The 19,386-nt window shown below is 37.7% G+C and overlaps 1 protein-coding gene across 1 annotated transcript in view; it reads left to right on the forward strand.

Moving 5' to 3' along the window:
• The window catches only part of FAM81B (family with sequence similarity 81 member B), a 64,836-nt gene that overhangs the window by 38,969 nt on the left and 6,481 nt on the right, over window positions 1-19,386 (forward strand). Inside the window, exons 4-5 of the mRNA XM_049769147.1 lie at window positions 3,353-3,482; window positions 11,714-11,820. Coding sequence (XP_049625104.1) covers window positions 3,353-3,482; window positions 11,714-11,820 — 237 coding nt within the window. The remainder of the gene's footprint in view (window positions 1-3,352; window positions 3,483-11,713; window positions 11,821-19,386) is intronic.

A 19,386-nucleotide genomic window follows, 5' to 3' on the forward strand; every position in this document is an offset into this window, starting at 1 on the left:
AAAAGCAAAGTTGATCCAAAAATAATGTACAACTGTGTGAATAAGGCTTTTTATACAGCTCCAATATTCTGTTAGAATTTTTATTTGTTTGAGGACCACACCTACCAGTACGGGGGTGCTAACCTGGCTCATTATGAGGAATAGCTCCAGGTGGTGCTCAGAGGAGCAAGTGGTGTCTGGAATTAAACACAGGCCTCCTACAGGTAAAACACATACACTAGCACTAGAACTTCAAGCTGTCTGCCTGGCCTCTACTCCAATTTATTTTTCTTTTTTTTTTTTTTTTTTTTTTTTTTGGTTTTTCAGGCCACACCCGTTTGATGCTTAGGGGTTACTCCTGGCTACACGCTCAGAAATTGCCCCTGGCTTGGGGGGACCATATGGGACGCCGGGGAATCGAACCATGGTCCTTTGCTTGGCTAGCGCTTGCAAGGCAGACACCTTACCTCTAGCGCCACCTCGCCGGCCCCTCTACTCCAATTTTTAACCAAATAATGTCCTACTGCTTACTTCTAGCAGCCTCCTATCACAACTATATAATTCTTTTCAAGTGTTGCTAAGGCAAAATTTCCATCTTAATTCACCTGTGGCTCAACTCTGGTAACAAAAATCATCATTTTTTTAAATTGATACTTTAAATGTTTCAACTTATTTTGGGGTGGAAAGTCTGGGACACATGTGGTGTTCAGAGCCATAATGGATGTGGCCTATACCCCTTAACTCCAAAATAAATAAATAAAAGTACTCTGAATTTTAACTTTCATGTATATACATAAATATTGAAACTGATCATATAACATGTTGTGTAATCTAAGAAGCTATTTCTTTCCAGAGAGGGCTCATGAAATGTTAAGAATATAGTTAATCAGGGCCGGGAAGGTGGTACTAGAGGTAAGGTGTCTGCCTTGCAAGCGCTAGCATAGGATGGACCGCGGTTCGATCCCCGGCGTCCCATATGGTCCTTCCCAAGCCAGGGTCATTTCTGAGTGCATAGCCAGGAGTAATCCCTGAGCGTCAAATGGGTGTGACCCAAAAACCAAAAAAAAAAAAAAAAAAAAAAAAGAATATAGCTAATCTTCAAGTCTAACTTCATTTTACTATAGTTTCTTCCTTAAAATGTCAAATGCAACTGGATGAGACAAAGCTTCATTTGTATGTCAATTTAAATTGCTATGTCCTAATATCACTGAGATCACCCAGAGAAGTACACATTTTAATAGGAGCTAAAAGAAGTGATGCCACTTTTTCTTTCTTATAATTACTTCAAGAACTTTTGGGCAGTCATTTTTACTTCTTTCTCTGTCGCTCTCTGCTCTGTCTCTCTGTCTCCCTATCTCCCTCTGTCTGTCTCACTCTCCCTCTCCTTTGTGAGCCAATTTTTCTTTTCTTCTTTTAAATAATATCTTTATTTAAGCACCATGATTACAAGCATGATTGTAGTTGGGTTTTAGTCATAAACAGAACACACCCCTTTACCAGTACAAAGCCACTTTTTCTTTTTCTTTTTCTTTTTTTTTCCATCTTTTTTTTAAAATAGTTTTTATTTTGACCAAAGTGGATTACATATCTTTCACACTAATATTTAGGTACATAGTAACATTGAATTAGGGAAATTCCCATCACCAAAGTTGTCCTCCCTCTATATCCGTTCCCAGCTTGCATCTCATATTCCCCACCCTTACCCCCCCCCCGGGCTGCTAGTATAAGTGGCCCCCTCTATGTCTAGCTTACTACTTAGTGATCATACAACTGTTTGGTCTTGGTACCCTTCATTATTTCACCCTCAATTTGAGAGGTGGAACTAGATGGTTCAAGTTATGTGGTTCTGTTTGAAGAAAAGAAAACCAATATAATGGGGGTAAAAATCAAATAAGCCGAAAGTGGGTGGAGTCCTTCTAGAGGCTCTCAATATCTGTTTGAGAGAAGATAGGGAAAAAGGAAGAGAAACACCACAACAATACAAAAAGAAATATCAAACAAAAAATCCAGTGAGCACGGGCCCAGAGAGATAGCACAGCAGTGTTTGCCTTGCAAGCAGCCGATCCAGGACCAAAGGTGGTTGCTTCGAATCCCGGTGTCCCATATGGTCCCCCGTGCCTGCCAGGAGCTATTTCTGAGCAGACAGCCAGGAGCAACCCCTGAGCACCGCCGGGTGTGGCCCAAAAACCAAAAAAAAAAAAAAAAAAAAATCCAATGAGCACTACAGCAGTAAAGACAAGCACCACATAAGAACCACCGTCCTGAAATAAAAACCAAACAGAGCACATTAAAAAATGAAAACAACAACAATACCATAACTAAAATAAATAAATAAATAAATACATAAAATTAAAATAGATAAATAAATAAAAAAGATTATTTTGTGCTGATTTTTTTCCTGCATAGGCACAGTAAATATTGGGGATCATAGAAAGGGAATTAATTCCCTTGGCCTAAGAGATACAGGGTTTCTCCACCCTTGAAGTATACTGTCATGGGAATAACTATGGACTCCTTGCATGTTCTTTTACTCTCCCCTAGGTGCTTTTGTGGTGTATGGAAGACTTCTGTTCCGTCATGGGTGATAAAATCAGACCTCTGTATCTAGAAATCTTGGTATCTGCACAGGTCAAGGAGTGGAGCATATGATGAAGTCTGTCTTTGCTGTTCTAGAAGTTGTCATTTTAATCCATCTTCTGTAGTTGGTGGTCTTGGTCATTGCGCTGATCCCAGGATAGAGCCTGGGATTTAGTCTTTCATTATGTTTCCAGAAGACCCATTCAGTTGCAATTGTCTCAGTCAGACCTCTGAAATTAGAGATCTTGGTTGATGTACAGATCGTAGATCAAAACCTAGACTAGGGCTTTCTTTTATTGGTGCCAGGATATGTTCTGCTCAGTTGTGGTTGTCACAGTCAGTTTTTCTAACCAGAGAAGTAATGATGAGCTGGGAGCCAAATAAAAGAAGCTAAAAGGATAAAACTGTAGTTAGGATGTGATACGTAAGAAGAAAATTTCCAACTTTACCTATCAACAAGCAGCATAGAGTAATCACAATGATCAAAACAACAAAATCTGTCAAAACATCTATAATGGAATTAACAAATCACAAATTTACCCCCAATGTTCTTATTTAAACTATTCCCATTAAGAATTCTGGCTTGAGTAAATGTTTCATGATTCAATCTGATTTTCATCCTCATCAGGAGGCAAATAATAAATAGAAAAATATATTTGTGTATATGTTTCTTCATCTATCAACCCATTATTAAAAGATTATGTAACTTAACTCCAAATGTATACACAAATTATCATTAATATTAAAAACATTATTAACATACTGATCTCACAGCCAATTTCCATCTTGCAACTAGATGTGACTCCAGCATTATGAAGCTTTCTAGCGATATTCACTTCATCAGACAGGAGCATCATCACGTTGAAAAATCAATCCAAGAACTCTTACCTGCCATAGAAACTGTTTCTAAGAATTTGGATGTAAAGGTAAGTAAATAGAAGAACCATATATATCAAGGACAAGTAAAATCATTGTCGCTTATCAAAATATATACTGTATTTTTTGTTCTAATAAGATATACCTGACCATAAGATGCACATGGTTTTTAGATGCTCTCCTTCCCTGCATTCACGCTTCAGTTCCAGGCGGCATTTGCTCCATAAGATGCATCTTTCGGGGAAAAAAAGTGCATCTTATGGTACAAAAATATATGGTAATCAAGTGGTAACTGGTCTTTTCTTCCAAATGGCTTAAAATGGCATCTTATGCATATATACCTATATATGTATATATATATATATATATATATATATATATATATATGTTCAATTCCAACAAATATTTAATGTGCACTGGAGAGATAGTAGAGCAGAGGGTTGCTTGCTTTATATGTGACCAACCTAGGTTCAAGCCCTGGAATCTCATATGATCCCCCAAAACTCACCAGGAGTGATTCTTGGGTGTGGAGCCAGAGTAATTACTGAACCCTATTACATATGGCCTCAAAAACCAAACCCAAAACAACCCAATTATTTAACTTATTATTTAGTTAATTAATTTACTTAATTATTTATTTAATTCATTAGAAGCATGTGCTATATCATTCCATCATTGACCGTCTAGCCTTATTCTCTGGATTCCTCCTGAAGAGTATAGTAGTAGTAGCAGGGATTACAAGGAATTTCTCATGGAATTATTATTAAATGCCCAACATAAATGTGAGGTGATCAAAATATATCCCTGAAATGAGTTGGGATGGATTAGGGATTGTATCTTGTACAAAATAATATGCAAGTGCTTTATCCTGAACAAAGGTCCTCTCTACATTTGCTCATTTTATCAGCTGACACTATACTTCCTAGTTCATTCTTTATATGTGGTGATGCTGAACTACCAATATCTGGATCCACGCTCACCCCAAAATATAAGATGTTGCCACCTCCATGCTGTTCATTCTCTCCTCTACCTGTCATGCCCTTTCTTCTCATCTTCCAAGTCAACAGTTTTAAGTCAGTCTTCTCTGCTCCCTACTATATCAAATATTTATTTAAAAATACGTAATCTCGGGGCCGGCGAGGTGGCGCTAGAGGGAAGGTGTCTGCCTTGCAAGCGCTAGCCAAGGAAGGACTGCAGTTCTATCCCCCGGCGTCCCATATTGTCCCCCCAAGCCAGGGGCGATTTCTGAGCACTTAGCAGGAGTAACCCCTGAGTATCAAACGGGTGTGGCCCGAAAAAAAACACGTTATCTTTTAAATAATTTAGACAGAACAAAGTAGAATTTCTTTTTTTTTTTTTTTTTTTTTTTTTGGTTTTTGGGCCACACCCGATAACGCTCAGGGGTTACTCCTGGCTATGTGCTCAGAAATTGCTCCTGGCTTGGGGGACCATATGGGACACCGGGGGATCGAACCGCGGTCCGTCCAAGGCTAGCGCAGGCAAGGCAGGCACCTTACCTTTAGCGCCACCGCCCGGCCCCACAAAGTAGAATTTCTTTGGGAATTGGAGGAGTTGAACATTTGTTATTTCAGTGGATTATTCATGGGTGCTAGATTATTCCAATCATACCTTGTTCCCCACAATTTTTTCATCTAGTCTTAATAGTTTTTCAGTTTGATTCTCTTAGTTTTCCAGGTACTCAGTCCTATTAACAAATCACAGGGCCGGAGAGATAGCACATTGGTGAGGCTTTTGCCTTGCATGCTGCAGACCCAGGAGGGACCAGTTTCGACTCCCTTGCATCCCATATGGTCCCTCAGCCTGTTGGAAACGATTTCTGAGCTCAGAGCCAGGAGTGGCCCCTGGATGCTGCCAGGTGTGGCCCAAAAACCAATCAACCAATCAATTAGTAAAGTTTTTAAAAATGTCACAAAAAAAAGTTTATATCTGGTTTTCTGATTTAAAGCTTGATTCCATTTTTCCCCTGAAGGTTTTGACTACAACTTCTCAACACTGTTAGTACCAAAAATCATACAAGATAACTTGTCTGAGTGTATAATTGTATGAATTATCTGACTTCTAGAAATATTCAGAATATCTTTGCGTGCTGTTAGCTAGTGATTTGATATATTTTAATCATGCTCAGAAAACAACTAACTCATACTTTTTAGGTTTTATTAGATCCAAACATTTGATTTATGAAATGCATTTTAGGTCATAACAGGAGTCTAAATCACAGTTATATTTGGTGAGAATGTATGTTTTTGTTACTGTATTTATATTTGTTAATTTATACTTATAATTCCATGGATTTCACTTTTTATTTCACTATATTGTATTGTAAGTAAGGTAAGTAAACATTCAAAATTATTTTTTTAATGCTGGTCCACATCTGGCTGTACTCCGGGATGAATCCTGGCTCTGTGTTCAGAAATTACTCCTAACAAGCTTGGGGAGATGCCAGGAATTGAACCCAGACTGGCGGTGTGTGAGGCAAATGCCCTATCCACTGTGCTATTGTTTCAGCCCTCAAAATAATTTTTCTTTTTTCTTTTTGTTTTTTTTTTTTTTGTTTTTGGGTCACACCCAGCAGTGCTCAGGGCTTGCTCCTGGCTCTACACTCAGAAGTCGCTCCTGGCAGACTTGGGGGACCATATGGGATGCCGGGATTTGAACCACTGTCCTTCTGCATGCAAAGCAAACACCCTACCTCCATGCTATTTCTCCGGCCCCTAATTTTTCTTTTTTTTATTACTTTACATATTGTGATTACAAAATTGGCCATGGTTGAGTTTCACTCATACAATGTACACCACCCTTCATCAGTACATATTTCCTGCCACATATGTCCCAAGTATGCCTCCCACCCCCCATCTGCTCTGGAGCAGACATTCTCTATTTTCCTTTTTTCCTTTTACAGACTGTGATTTGCACTACTGTTAATGAAGGAGTACCACACAGATGACTTTATCTCCTTTCAGCACCCAGTTCTTGTCCAGAATGATCAGTTCCAACTCTCTCTTCTCTACTCATTGCTCTTCATGGCAAGCTTTCTACCATAAAATGGTTCTCCTTTACTTTGTCTATATTGTCTCTGGATATTATTACCATACTGTCTTTTATTTTCTTATATTTCACAGATGAATGAGATTAATTTATGTCTATCTCTTTGACTCATTTCACCCAGCATAATCTTCATATGCATACACATGTAAGCAAATTTTATTATTTTATTTTTCCTAAAAGCTGCTTAGTATTCCATTGTGTGGATGTACCACAGTTTCTTTAGTCACTCGTCTGTTGTCTGGTACTTAGATTATTTCCATATTCTGGGAATTGTAAATATTGCTGCAATGAACATAGGAATGAGGAGGTCTTTCTGCATTGTTTCAAAATAATTTTTTATAGAGGCCATGCCAAATGGTGCTGGGGTGCTGCGGGGGTGTGTCCCAGAAGATTAGTCACTGTGATGCTCAAACATGACTGTTCATTCTCTTTTTTTTATTTTTCACAGCATTATTTATGGCACATAGTGACAACAAATGAGGGACACTCCCACCCCAGTGCTGTCCTCCCTTCACCCCCGTTTCCAGCATGCATCTCATATCTCCCTCCCTTTCCCCCCAGAATACTAGTGCAACTGGTCTCCACTTTATAGCTTCTTGTAGATTGTCTATTCTGTTGTCGTTTGCGATAAAAAGGATAAGAGAAAAAAGAAAAAAGAAAGAAAAAAAAGAAAAAAAAGGAAGAGAGAAAAAATTGGCTGCAACTACCAAAAAAAAGAAAAAGGAGAAAAAAATGTACCCGGCTAACGAGAAAAGAAAAAAATATCACCAAATAAAACCACAGGAATGAAAATGGAAGAGAAAAGTGGAGGAAAGAAGGAAAATAAAGTCTAAAACTAACAAATAGAAACAAAACAAGAAAAAGAAGGGGTGCTACAGTGGTAGGGTTTGGCGTTTCCTCCATTTTTTTTTTTTTTTTTTTTTTTTTTTGTAGAGGCACAGTAAGCATTGAGGGAGAATAGGAATTCCCGTGGCCTAGGAGATTCAGGGCTTCTCCATCCTTGAAGCATACCATCATGGGATCAACCCCTGGCTCCATAGGTGTTCATTACCTCATCCCAAGGGCTTTGTATGTGGTGCCAGGAAACTTTCCTCTCAGTTGTGGGTGAGACAATGAGGCCACTGTATCCAGCGGTCTTGGCATTTGTACAGGTCCTAGGACAGGGTCTAGGTTAGAGTCTTTACGGTTCTAAAGGTTCTGTTTCACCATTGTTGTGTACAGTCTTCTGTATCAGATGCTCCCTGTTTTCATTTAATCTCCAAGCCAAATTATGGGATATTATGGATCTAAGGGTTCTGCTCACTCTCTGTTATCCAAGTTGGGGGTCTGCAATAAAAAATCCTTTTTTTTTTTAATTTAATAAGAGTTCTGGTCTACAGTCTAGGGCAGAATTTTTCTTATCGGTCCAAAGGATAGTTCTGCCCAGTAGCAGCTGTCAAAGTCAGTTTTCTGTACATGGTGCTCTTATTTTTTCGCTGTTCAAAAGACAGTACATCTTCTGGTTTCATCCAGAGTTAGGTGAGGTGATAAGACAACTTAGTCTTGGGTCAAGTTGTCATTTCCTCTTTATCATATCGTAACTGGTACAAGTTAGTGCCAGAGCTGTGCTATAATTCTCCCAATGAAGTTGGTTCCTGGAGTTGTTGCCCAGAGCTGTATCAGTTCTACATCTGGGATCCGGGGGTTGGAATTGAATTGACACTGTCCAATCTCCTGGAGACTGGATTGTATCCACATGACACATGTCCAGGATGGGAGGCACCCTAGTGATATAAAAAGTGTGAGGTCTTATCCTTAGAAGATAAGATCTAATTTCTGTGTCTATGGTTTTCCCTTATTTACTGTGCCCATACAAAAACATATGGTTTCATATTGGATTGCTGGTGCTATTATGAGTAAGGATGACTGGTTATACTCACAATTTCTGTGGTCTGTTTTTGATCTGCATTTTATCCCAGGCAAGGCTTTAATACCAAGCAGCACCAAAAATGGTAAGGATAGAAAAAATATGTATTCATTAAAATAAAACAGATAAATAAACCTGTGTTTAAAAAAAAAGAAAGAAAACAAAGGTATTTGAAGACAACAGGTGATAGTTGAGTTTGAGACATGTTTTGCAGCATTATGGAACCCTATATTGTCCTTGAACTAGGGGTTTTGCTAAAGCTGATTCTGGTATCATGCAACAGTCTATAGTTTGATGGGGGTGAGAGGAGCCACCAAGCATGGGTCAGTGGGCGTGTTGGTTGTAGTTCTTTGTCGAGGCATGAGGTGGGGACCGAGAGGGTGTCTTTCAATGAGGAGCTGGATGGTGGTCTTTTGGGGAAGAAGGTCAGTCTTGGTGTCTACCCAGTTAGGAATGGAGGATAAAGAGGGTTAAATAAGGGGAAGATAATGATTCTGGGTTGGGGGATGAGGGGGTAGGAGAGACACAGGGGTGAGGGGAGAGGCAATACATGATAGAGACTGTATACAATATATAATTGATATTAATGTGTGCATATATTCTATATATCCATAATATCCATCTTGTATTGGGACCTTGATACTGCCCTACAAAGCTCATTTCTAATATTTTACTGCCTCAGTCCCAACCCTTACTTCCCCCCATCCTCCCATGTAGGTGCAGCTAATGACATGAAGCTCACCACATAGAATGATAAGTGCAGTTAGAGAAATCACTACACTGAAAACTATCATAACGATGTGAATGAATGAGGGAAAAAGAAAGCCTGTCTCGAGTACAGGTGTGGGTGAGGTGGGGGGTGGGTAGATCTGGGAAATTGGTGGTGGGAATCCTGCACTGGTGAAGGAGGGTGTTCTTTACATGACTGTAATCATACAAGTACAATTATATTTGTAATCACGGTGTTTAAATAAAGATAATTTTAAAAAACAATATATAGATAGACTGTTTATGGTTTAGTCTTGGAGTCAATATGAAATCTCACATTCACAAAAAGACTAGAGAATAAAGGTCTATTTGAGTCTTTCATCTAAATCTTGGGCATACTGATTCCATTCCTAGGAACATTCCTAGGATAAGGAACATTTTTGGGTAATGCTTAAAAAGTGTTTTGAAAATTAGTATTAGTAACAAACAATACAGGGGGTCCAGTATGCGTAGGGGAGGGGTTTCCCTCCTTCGTCTGCCCCCCAGGGCCCGAGTTGCCAGGGCTGGCCATGAAGATCAGTCTGGCGTGGGTGGGGTCTCAGTCTCCTGGACCAAGTGTTCAGTCCAGGAGGCCTATGGCCCGCTGTCTGCCCAGAGACCCTGACATACCAGAAAAAAGAGGGACAGCTTTCCTGGCATGTGCGCTCTGCTGGGTCCAACTGCAGGCTTCCTCTTCAGTTTGAAAATTGAAAGGGGAGGAGTTTTCCTCCTCCGCCCGCCCTCCAGGGCCCGAGTTGCCAGGGCCGGCCATGAAAACTGATGACTGTTCATTCTTAAGTCTATGATGCTCAGAGCCACCAGGGCCATATTTGGAGTACTAGGGATACATATAATACCAGGAATCAAATTTGGGAACTCACATGTGCTAGGCATGTGTTCTACATTTAAACTGTTTTCCCCAAGCATCAAAATTATTTTTACTGGTGATTTTACTCCTCATCTCTAAAAGTGAATCTATATGTTACATTTCACATGTTTCCTTGAATACTAGTTTATCTAATGATATCACTTTGTCTTGCTTTTGTTTCCTTTGCCAAGCATATAATCTTCCTGTTATTTTATTGTTGACATGTCTGCCTTTAAGAAACCACCAGTAGGTAGTCTGTTTCAAACTGTAACCAGTTTTTGGTGGTGTTAGATGCCACCAACAATCTTCTAACTGCCTTTTTTTTTCTTTTGCCTTTCTTTTCTAAAAGAGTTCTGATTTTGTTAAGTGCTCACACTCCTTCATATGTCCTTGTATTTCAAGAGTTAATTTCCTTTGCACAAGTTCAAACATGTGAGGCCAGAGCAATAGTACAGCAGGTAGAGCACTTGCCTTCCATATGACCAACTTGAGTTCAATCCCTAGCGTCCCATATGATTCCGTAAGCACAACCAGGAGTAAGTATGTCCTGAGTGCAGAGCCAGGAGAAATCCCTGAGCACAGCTGTTTGTGGCCCCCAAACAAACAACAACAAAACTCACAACAACATACAATCCTGTGGTTTTATTCCTCTTGACAGTGATTCATTTAAGCAGAAATATATGCTACAGTTTTATACCTATTTTTCCAAGTCTGTGTTTATCTCTAAAAGATTTTGCAAGTCTGTTTTTTTTTCCCCTTGATGTTTCTGGGAATGGGACAGACATACTTTTCTTTATTTGCAAAATTATAACTTGTTTTTTTACCTTATATTTATATGTCCTGTCATTTCACTTGTGATCTCTGCTCATATCATAATCCTGCATCGAAGTGCTTGAGACCTAAAATTAAGCAAGTCATGTGTATTTCACTTAAACCCCAATTATGCATTTAAACATTTAACATGTATTTGGTGAGCATTCATCATTGTCCACCTAGTATACATTGGTGATATAGTGGTGTCAGAGAACACAATGGCTTATATTCTTATGTGATAAGAAGAAAATAAAGAATGAAACTAACACATTGGTAAACAAATATCAACAGCATGTCTTTGTCATATTAGGCAGATTATTCTCAAAAAGAATTTTATAGACAGACCCATTCCCTTATCCTGTCCCTACAGAGAATTCTAGACTGTAGAATTGTTCTTTTAAAGGTGCTATAGTACGAGGCTGGAGAGATAGCATGGAGGTAAGGTGTTTGCCTTTCATGCAGAAGGTCATTGGTTCGAATCCCGGCATATCCCATGTGGTACCCCGAGCCTGCCAGGAGCGATTTCTGAGCATAGAGCCAGGAGTAACCCCTGAGCGCTGCTGGGTGTGACCCAACCCACCCCCCCAAATGGTGCTATCGTACAATGGGTAGTGTTTTGCCTTGCATATATCTAACCCAGGCTCAATCTTGAGCCCCTGTGTGGTGCCCCGGGCCACTAGGAGTGACATCTGAGTACAGAGTCTATAGTAAACCCTGAATGTCACTGGGTATAGCCAAAATTAAAAAAAAGAACTTCTCCTTTAAAAAAAATGTTTTTCAAACTCAGACATGCTGTAGGTTTCTTTAGCAACAAGATATAATTAATTTAATTATTGAAAATTTTGTTCACATATGCGCAGCTTCTTTTGTACTTTTAACAGGTAATACAGCTTTTAGGAAAAATAGAATCTTCAAATTCTGAGCAAACTTCAAATCTAAAGATCATCCAGGGGGATTATCGCCATGAAATGAATCTTTTGGAGTTGAGGTGAGTGAATGAAAGGTTTTTAATTCTGCTAAATGCAGTCTAAAGATTGTTCTTTGGTTTTGTTTACTGAAAATTTTGGCATTAAATTAAAAAAAACTATCTCAAAATTTTGAACCTGGCCAAGAAATAAAGCAAAAAGTGATGAAGAGAATATTCTGCTCTAAAGTACCTTCCTTATACAATATTCATAATAAAAGATGAAACATTAATTTTATCAATATTTTGGTATATAACATCCCAGATAACAGTTACTTTGTCCCTTTTTTTTAACAAAATCGATGTAACTTTTCAACAAATGCCCAATGTAAATCACTTTGCATATTATACACCAGTTCCACAAGATTGTCAAAAATTTTCAAAACAACTTTAACAAAAAATTTTAAGATTTCTTTTGATAATTTTGCTCCTTTGTGTTAATGCTTTTTAAATATTTTTCTTTATAATATTTTATATATTTTCATCTTTATCCTCTCTTTATATATGCATATGTACAGTATAGTTTTGTTTTTATCCAATTTATATATATGTATATATATTGTCTTTTTTCCATGCAACACTAAATTTCCCCCTAAGCAAAAGACTACACAATAATTTATTTTGCTGTTATCCTTTTCCTCAAATCCTCATTTAAATGACTGCATTTCTCTACAAGCTGTAGTGCCAGTAAAGGAGAATTCTAGTCATTTGAGTGGGTGATATTGTTGCCTCTTTTACTTTTGTATCCTTTACCTCCCTGTTCAATAATGCCTGGAATAAATGCTATTTGACAAGGGTTTTTTTTTGGGGAGAAGGAAAAAATGAAACTTCCTATGATCAGGATCAACTGCAATCAAGGCAAGCATCTCACTATATCTCTACTATTCTCCAAGTCACTGTTTGATAGGGTATTTTTTTGTTTTTTGTTTTGTTTTTGTGCACAAATATTTATGCATCTATACTTACACATAACTACAGAACTATGAACAAGTATCTATATACATATTTATTATAAACATGTGTATATAAATTTACATACACAAGCACATCTATCCCATAACTTGACCAATAGATTGTTAGATTATATAATTTATATAATGGAATTAACAGTAAAGATCATTGGTGCTGGAGAGATAGCACAACAGTTAGTGCATTTGCCTTGTATATAGCTGATCCAGGGTTGATTCTCACAGGTTTTAATACCTTGGGCAAAGCTAGTATTCTGGCAATACTCTGCTTTCTTGATCTTCACACCTTTTACATTAAATGACATTAAATCTGTCATGACTACAAAAAAAGCTCCATTATATTTTTGCGCCTCTAAGACATGAAGCTAACAATTAAGCCACAGCAACTATGCTTTTAAGACAGCTCCCAATTTCAGAATATTAAAGTGGTAAATATTGATAGTCTAGTAACTTATGACCTAATAGTAGCCATCATTAAACTCAAAGGAGTAGATATCCAAAGTAAATAAGAAATTACCATTATTTTCTTACTTTTTGAAAAATATATAAGTGGGGCCGGAGCGATGGCACAGCAGTAGGGCATTTACCTTGCGCGTGGCTGACCCAGGACAGACCACGATTCCATCCCCCAGTGTCCCATATGGTTCCCCAAGCTAGGAACGATTTCTGAGTGTATAGGCAGGAGTAACCCCTAAGAGTCACCGGGTGTGGCCCCAAAAGCAAAAAAAAATACAAAAAAATACAAGTATATCTAAGTCTTTAAGTTTTAAGTTTTAGCACACTGAAAATTCTCAGTAAATATCTATTTGATGTTTGATTTGCTTTTTAAAATTATTTTAATTAAATTCTTTGATTTAGTTCTTTAAAGTTGAGACAAAGAATTCTTTTTTTTTATTTGTTTTGTTTTTTTTTGGTTTTTGGTTTTTGGGTCACACCCGGAGCTCTCAGGGGTTACTCCTGGCTCTATGCTCAGAAATCGCTCCATATGGGATGCCGGGATTTGAACCACCGACCTTCTGTATGCAAACAAACACCTTACCTCCATGCCATCTCTCCTGCCCCAGAGACAAAGAATTCAAAGAACCATAAAAGTAAAGTTTCTGAAAATATAGTTTTAGAATTTATTTTAGGGTATGGAGATTTACATCAGTGATATATATTTTATATGTATAAATACATATATTTAGATAACCTTGCATATTTAATCCCCAGTTTCAAACACAAAAATTAATCTTTTTTGAAGGGGGCTGTTGGGCCACACCTTTCAATGCTCAGGAGTTCTCCTGGCTCTGCATTTATATCCCTGCATTTACCTTCCTCTTTCCTACAAGGTCATTGTTAAATAGATGTTCAGCTAAGTAATTTTCTAAGCCAACAACATAGTGTTTATGCAGCAAAAGCTCTGGACTTCTATAATTGAGCTGTTTTCTATCAATTCAGTCCTTAGATAGCTCTTTCTGTTCATACTGTTCAGTTAGTAATGATTTACAAGAAAAGCAAAAGTATTTGGCTAGTAAGGCAAATGAATATAATATGTCAGTGGTGGTTTGGAATATCCAAAGACAATCACAGCCTTTTCCAGCTGGAGAGAGAACACAAATAAAAATTCTATCCACAGGTAAAGAATCTATAAGTTAGGACATTATTAAGATCTAGCAGTAGATAAACTAACATAGTGATTGACATCTCTAAAGTTTACTAATCATTAAGTGCTCAAAAATTACAAGCACATTCAGATCTGAAGGGTCTTGTTTCTACTTTAAAGATAAGAAAACTGTAGCCAGAGCAATAACCTAGCAAATAAAGCATGTGGCTGCCCTGGGCTCAAACCCCAGAATTCCATATGATTCTCTGAGCCTGCCAGGAGTGATTTCTGAGTGCAGAGTCAGGAGTAACCACTGAGTGTTACTGGGTATGGCCTAAAAACAAACAAAAAATATAAGAAAACTTGGGTTGGAGATATAATATAATGGGTAGGGTATTGCCTTGTGCCTTGACCCTGGCTCAATCTATCACTGTTTTAATCTCAGGCACTGCATAAGGTCCCCTTGAGCACCACCAAGAAAAGTTCCTAAGAACAGAACCAAGACTGAGCCCTAAGCATAATTGGATACTAAATCAAAATAAACTAAAGATAATAAGGCTTACAGTCATGAAAATTAAGTAAATTAGTTAACATTGGAAAGTGTAAGCCCTGAATGTAGCCAATATGGCCCCCAAACAAGCAAGCAAACTAATATTTCACATTATTCTATGAGGTTTCTAGTTATAATTTTAAGATAATACTTTTGTATTTTTAAAAAAGGAAAATTAAAAAACTCATTTGTCTATTTACCTATCTATAAATCTAGATGCATCTTATAGAAATATTTCTGTATATATTGAAAAAAGGCTTAATTAATAGGAATATAATTCTATGGCAAATATTCATTTCATTAGAAAAAAACTTTGAGGAAAAGAAATATTTTTCCTTAAATCTTGATATTACTTTATTCATTTTGAAAGATAGACATGATGACTTAATAAACTTTTGAAGAGGGGCCGGCAAGGTGGCGCTAGAGGTAAGGTGTCTGCCTTGCAAGTGCTAGCCTAGGAAGAACCGCGGTTCGATCCCCGGCGTCCCATATGGTCCCCCCAAGCCAGGGGCAGCCAGGAGTAACCCCTGAGCATCAAACAGGTGTGGCCCAAAAAACCAAACAAATAAAAAAAGCAAAAGCAAAAAAATTTTTGTAGAACATTTTGACCCCCAAAACAGCTAAATTCTTGTTTTTCTTTAATGCACACAGGACATATCTAAGGATAGATCAAATGCTAGGAAACAAAATATTTTATTTTTAATTTTAGTTATCTTTCACAGGTAGATTTGAAAAGACTTTTTTACATTTTAAGATACCAACAGAGTCTAACTTCTAACTGTAACTGAAAGAGTGAATTTTCAATTATAGACAACGCCTTGTAATAAAAGGCTCATTAAGTAGTAATTCAATTTTATGGCTTTATTTTAATTTCAGAATTTCAATTACTGATGTGCCCTTCCAAATATATTACTTGGGCACATTTAATGATTTCTTCACTTTCAGAGGGACCTTAATATTGCATCAGTGATGAGCGTATATGCTCTCACTTATTTATACAGTCAAAAAATATGAAGTCTGAATTCTCAATTATAAAACTCTCTCTTGGTTATATGTAGATTGTTTTTCCCCCTTAACCATCACTATTAATTAATACTTCCTCTAGAATATTAGGCTGTAAGTAACTTGACTTATCTCTGATCTGTTATTTATGAGCAGCCTTTAAAATGAATTAAATGAAAAGGTTTATCCAACAACTACTCACAGGCACATTTCCGATTCTAGGCATTGTTCACACTGTGTAGAGAGTACAGAGCCAGGAATAAGCACTGAGCTCAGCTAGGTGTGGTAACTAAAGCAAACAAAAAATGGCAATATGTTATCTTAGGATCTGGTCATTATTTAAAAGCATCACTTTTAAACCTTTATTTTCATAAAGCTTAGGGTGTTTTATGGTATACAATGTGGTCAATAAAAACAAACTTCATAAGGTAGAACTTGAAAGTAAGCCTGAATGAAATAAGGGATTTGTATAGAATAGGAAGATTCAGAGAAAGGAAGCAGTTGGAAAACAAGATTCTTTGCCTATTTAGTGGGGATTTATTTATCTTAGATTCAACAGCACTAACCAGTAGCAATGTTTGAGCTTGATGTTATCTTGATTAGAGCAAAACAAAGAAGAGCAACTGACTTTATGCTCTCTATATCTCTATACACAACTGAATCAAGTTGCTTTCTTTGAGGATGAGGGAGTCACACCTGCCCTTACTCAGGGTTTATTTCTGACTCTATGCTCAGGGATGATGGCTATTGTGCTCGAAGGTCATATAGAATGCCAGATATCAAATGCAGGACAACCACTTGAAAGGCAAATGCCCTGTCTATTAAGTATCTCTGGCCTCTCAAGCTATGCTTTCTATGTGAGAAAACACCGCTGTATCAAAAAGATGATAGAGATGAAAATCAAAATTCAACTATTGTAACTATGATTTATAAAATTAAGTTTTCTTAGTTTTTGAAATTATCATCTGCCAGGGCATACTTAAGCTTCTAGGGGGGCTCACCAGATGTATCCTCAGATTCTCCTGGTGGGTAAAACAAATTTAACCCCCATGGGGTTCCTCAAAAGGCCCGCTGTGGACGCCTTTTTCCCCTGCATGGATGGTTGAGGAATTTCCAAAGAGATGCCTGGCATTACATTTTCAGCCAGTATTTGACTATGTCTCCTTTGTATATACCAGGCTAAATAATGGCCTCTATCAAATAATTTGGCTCAGAAATCCCAGCACCAAAGTTTATTTTAGAACCGCCTTTTCTGGATATAGCCAGCCCTAAAAGCAAAGACAATTTTTCTCTCTTTTTCAAATGTGTCCTCTGCAGCTGCAGTTTCTGGTAATCAAGGGCATAACCAGAATACAGATCTTGACTATTGACCCTCCTTTAGAAATAGGGAAGCACATTCTTGGAGATTTGGCTCCTCCTTTCACTTAACCTCTAAAACAATAGAATCCAGCCTAGAAAGAACAAGTTTCTAGATATGTCCTACTTCCTCCTAATCCTGATTTTACATTTGAAGTAAGCTTGCAAAGAGTTACCTTGAGTTGTGACCTTCTCCTTTGTAACCTAGAATTTTTACAGTCACACCCATAGCTTGGATATTGTTATTGTTGTACTAGGCTTTGTGATTACAATCATTCTTTACCTTTGGCTAATCTTGCCCCTATAAATTCTCCTGCTCAAAAAATTAAACTTGTCACACGCTCATCAGACGTGGGTCCCCATACTTCGTGTGTGGTAATCATTTCTGCAATATTATTCTGTTCAGCCGTTCGTGTTCCCGCTTTCTTCTCGTGAAGTACTATGACCTATGAGAATTGCTGAGACGCAACACGTCTGCAGCAATCATCTAAATCTAAATGTGGGTTCCTTAAAGCTAGGTGCAGAAAGCATTTTGATTGGACAGTTCTTTGTGAAGGATCTACCCTGTGTATTATAGAGTCTTTCGCATTGTTAGGATCTGACTTGTGCCTGCTAAAGTTCACAGGGTATCTTCCATCTGTGTCAATCAAAAGTATCTCCAGACATTGCTAAATGACCCTAGGTTGAATAAAAATGACCTCATATAACTTGTCTAGCCCAATTATTGGTTCAAACACTTGTTTAGGATAGTCAAGGAGGCAAATACATGTACTGTATGTTTAGGGTGTCTTAATCAATTTTCATTTCTAAATTATCATTATGCAAGTTTTCTTAACAAACATTACTTCAAGCTATCCACAAAGTAAAGAACAATATGCCTTGTCCTGCAAATACATTTGGCCTAGTCTAAAAGGAAATTTGAAATTACATTTTGCAATGAGAAACTCACATGCAAATAAAAGAAACCAAAACCCCTTACCAATTCCTTCCCTCCACCCTTTTGAATCTCTCTTTGCCTCTGCAGATGTGAAAGGTGTGAGCTCGTCTTCTAGTAGAGGGACCTTTTCAATTGATGATAATCAGTTTAATTATTTTTATCTCTATAATAACATCCATTGATTGACATTTTTGAAATCATTCCCTGTTGGGGCTTGAGCAATAGGTAATACAGCAGATAAGAAATTTGTCATGCATGTGGCCAACCTGCTCTGATCCCTGGCATTCCATCTGGTTCCCCAAGCTTCAGCAGGATTGATGCCTGATAGCAGAACCAGGAGTAAGCCCTAAACAATGATTGCTAAGTGTGTCTCCCCTCGTTCCCTCACCAAATTAAAAAAAAAGAAAAAAAAACAGTAAAAGTTAGTTAAAATGTATGGTTTTCAAAATTATAGAATCAGAATTGCAACATAAGTCAAAAAGCAAAAGTTTTATCTGGGGCAATGGGGAGAGCACTTAGCTTGCATGCAATCCCTAACATTCCATATGGTGCCCCAAACATCACCAGGAATGATTCCTGAGCACAGAGCAAGAAGTAAACCCTGAACATCACCAGCTGTACCCCCAAAACAAAACAAATTATTCTCTATTGAACTGGGAAATGAGGTTTAGTGACAGAGTAAATGTCTCTCTATGCCTGAGTTTGAAACACACACACACACACACACACACACACACACACACACAAACACACACCATTCTCTTATATAGTATCCTATGTAGCACTTTCTTATACTACTGCCCTATTATTTATGAGAAACTCATTACCTCTTTAAGCATACTCTTTTCTCCAAAATTTTACACAGAAACCCCTGGTGTTATTCAAATTTTTTCCAAAGATTTTACCTGAGTAGATAAACAAGGGAAAGGAAAATCTGCCATGGACGCTCTCTTAAGTCTTTACACATTTCATCCTTTCCAGGCTCTTCTCCCTCCTGTCACGCTATTCCCTTTTGCATGGGTGAATCACACTGCCCAGCCTCATAGAGGTTTTAGTAAGAACAGGATTTAACAACTAATACCTCCCAGTAAATATACCCACCGTGAAGAATAATATTTATACTTTTTATAATTTATGTTTATATTTGCCTGATGGTAGGTGAAATTTACATCTGGATATATATAACAAACAT

Source organism: Suncus etruscus, chromosome 2 (genome assembly GCF_024139225.1).
Source record: "Suncus etruscus isolate mSunEtr1 chromosome 2, mSunEtr1.pri.cur, whole genome shotgun sequence".
Lineage (NCBI taxonomy): Eukaryota > Metazoa > Chordata > Mammalia > Eulipotyphla > Soricidae > Suncus > Suncus etruscus.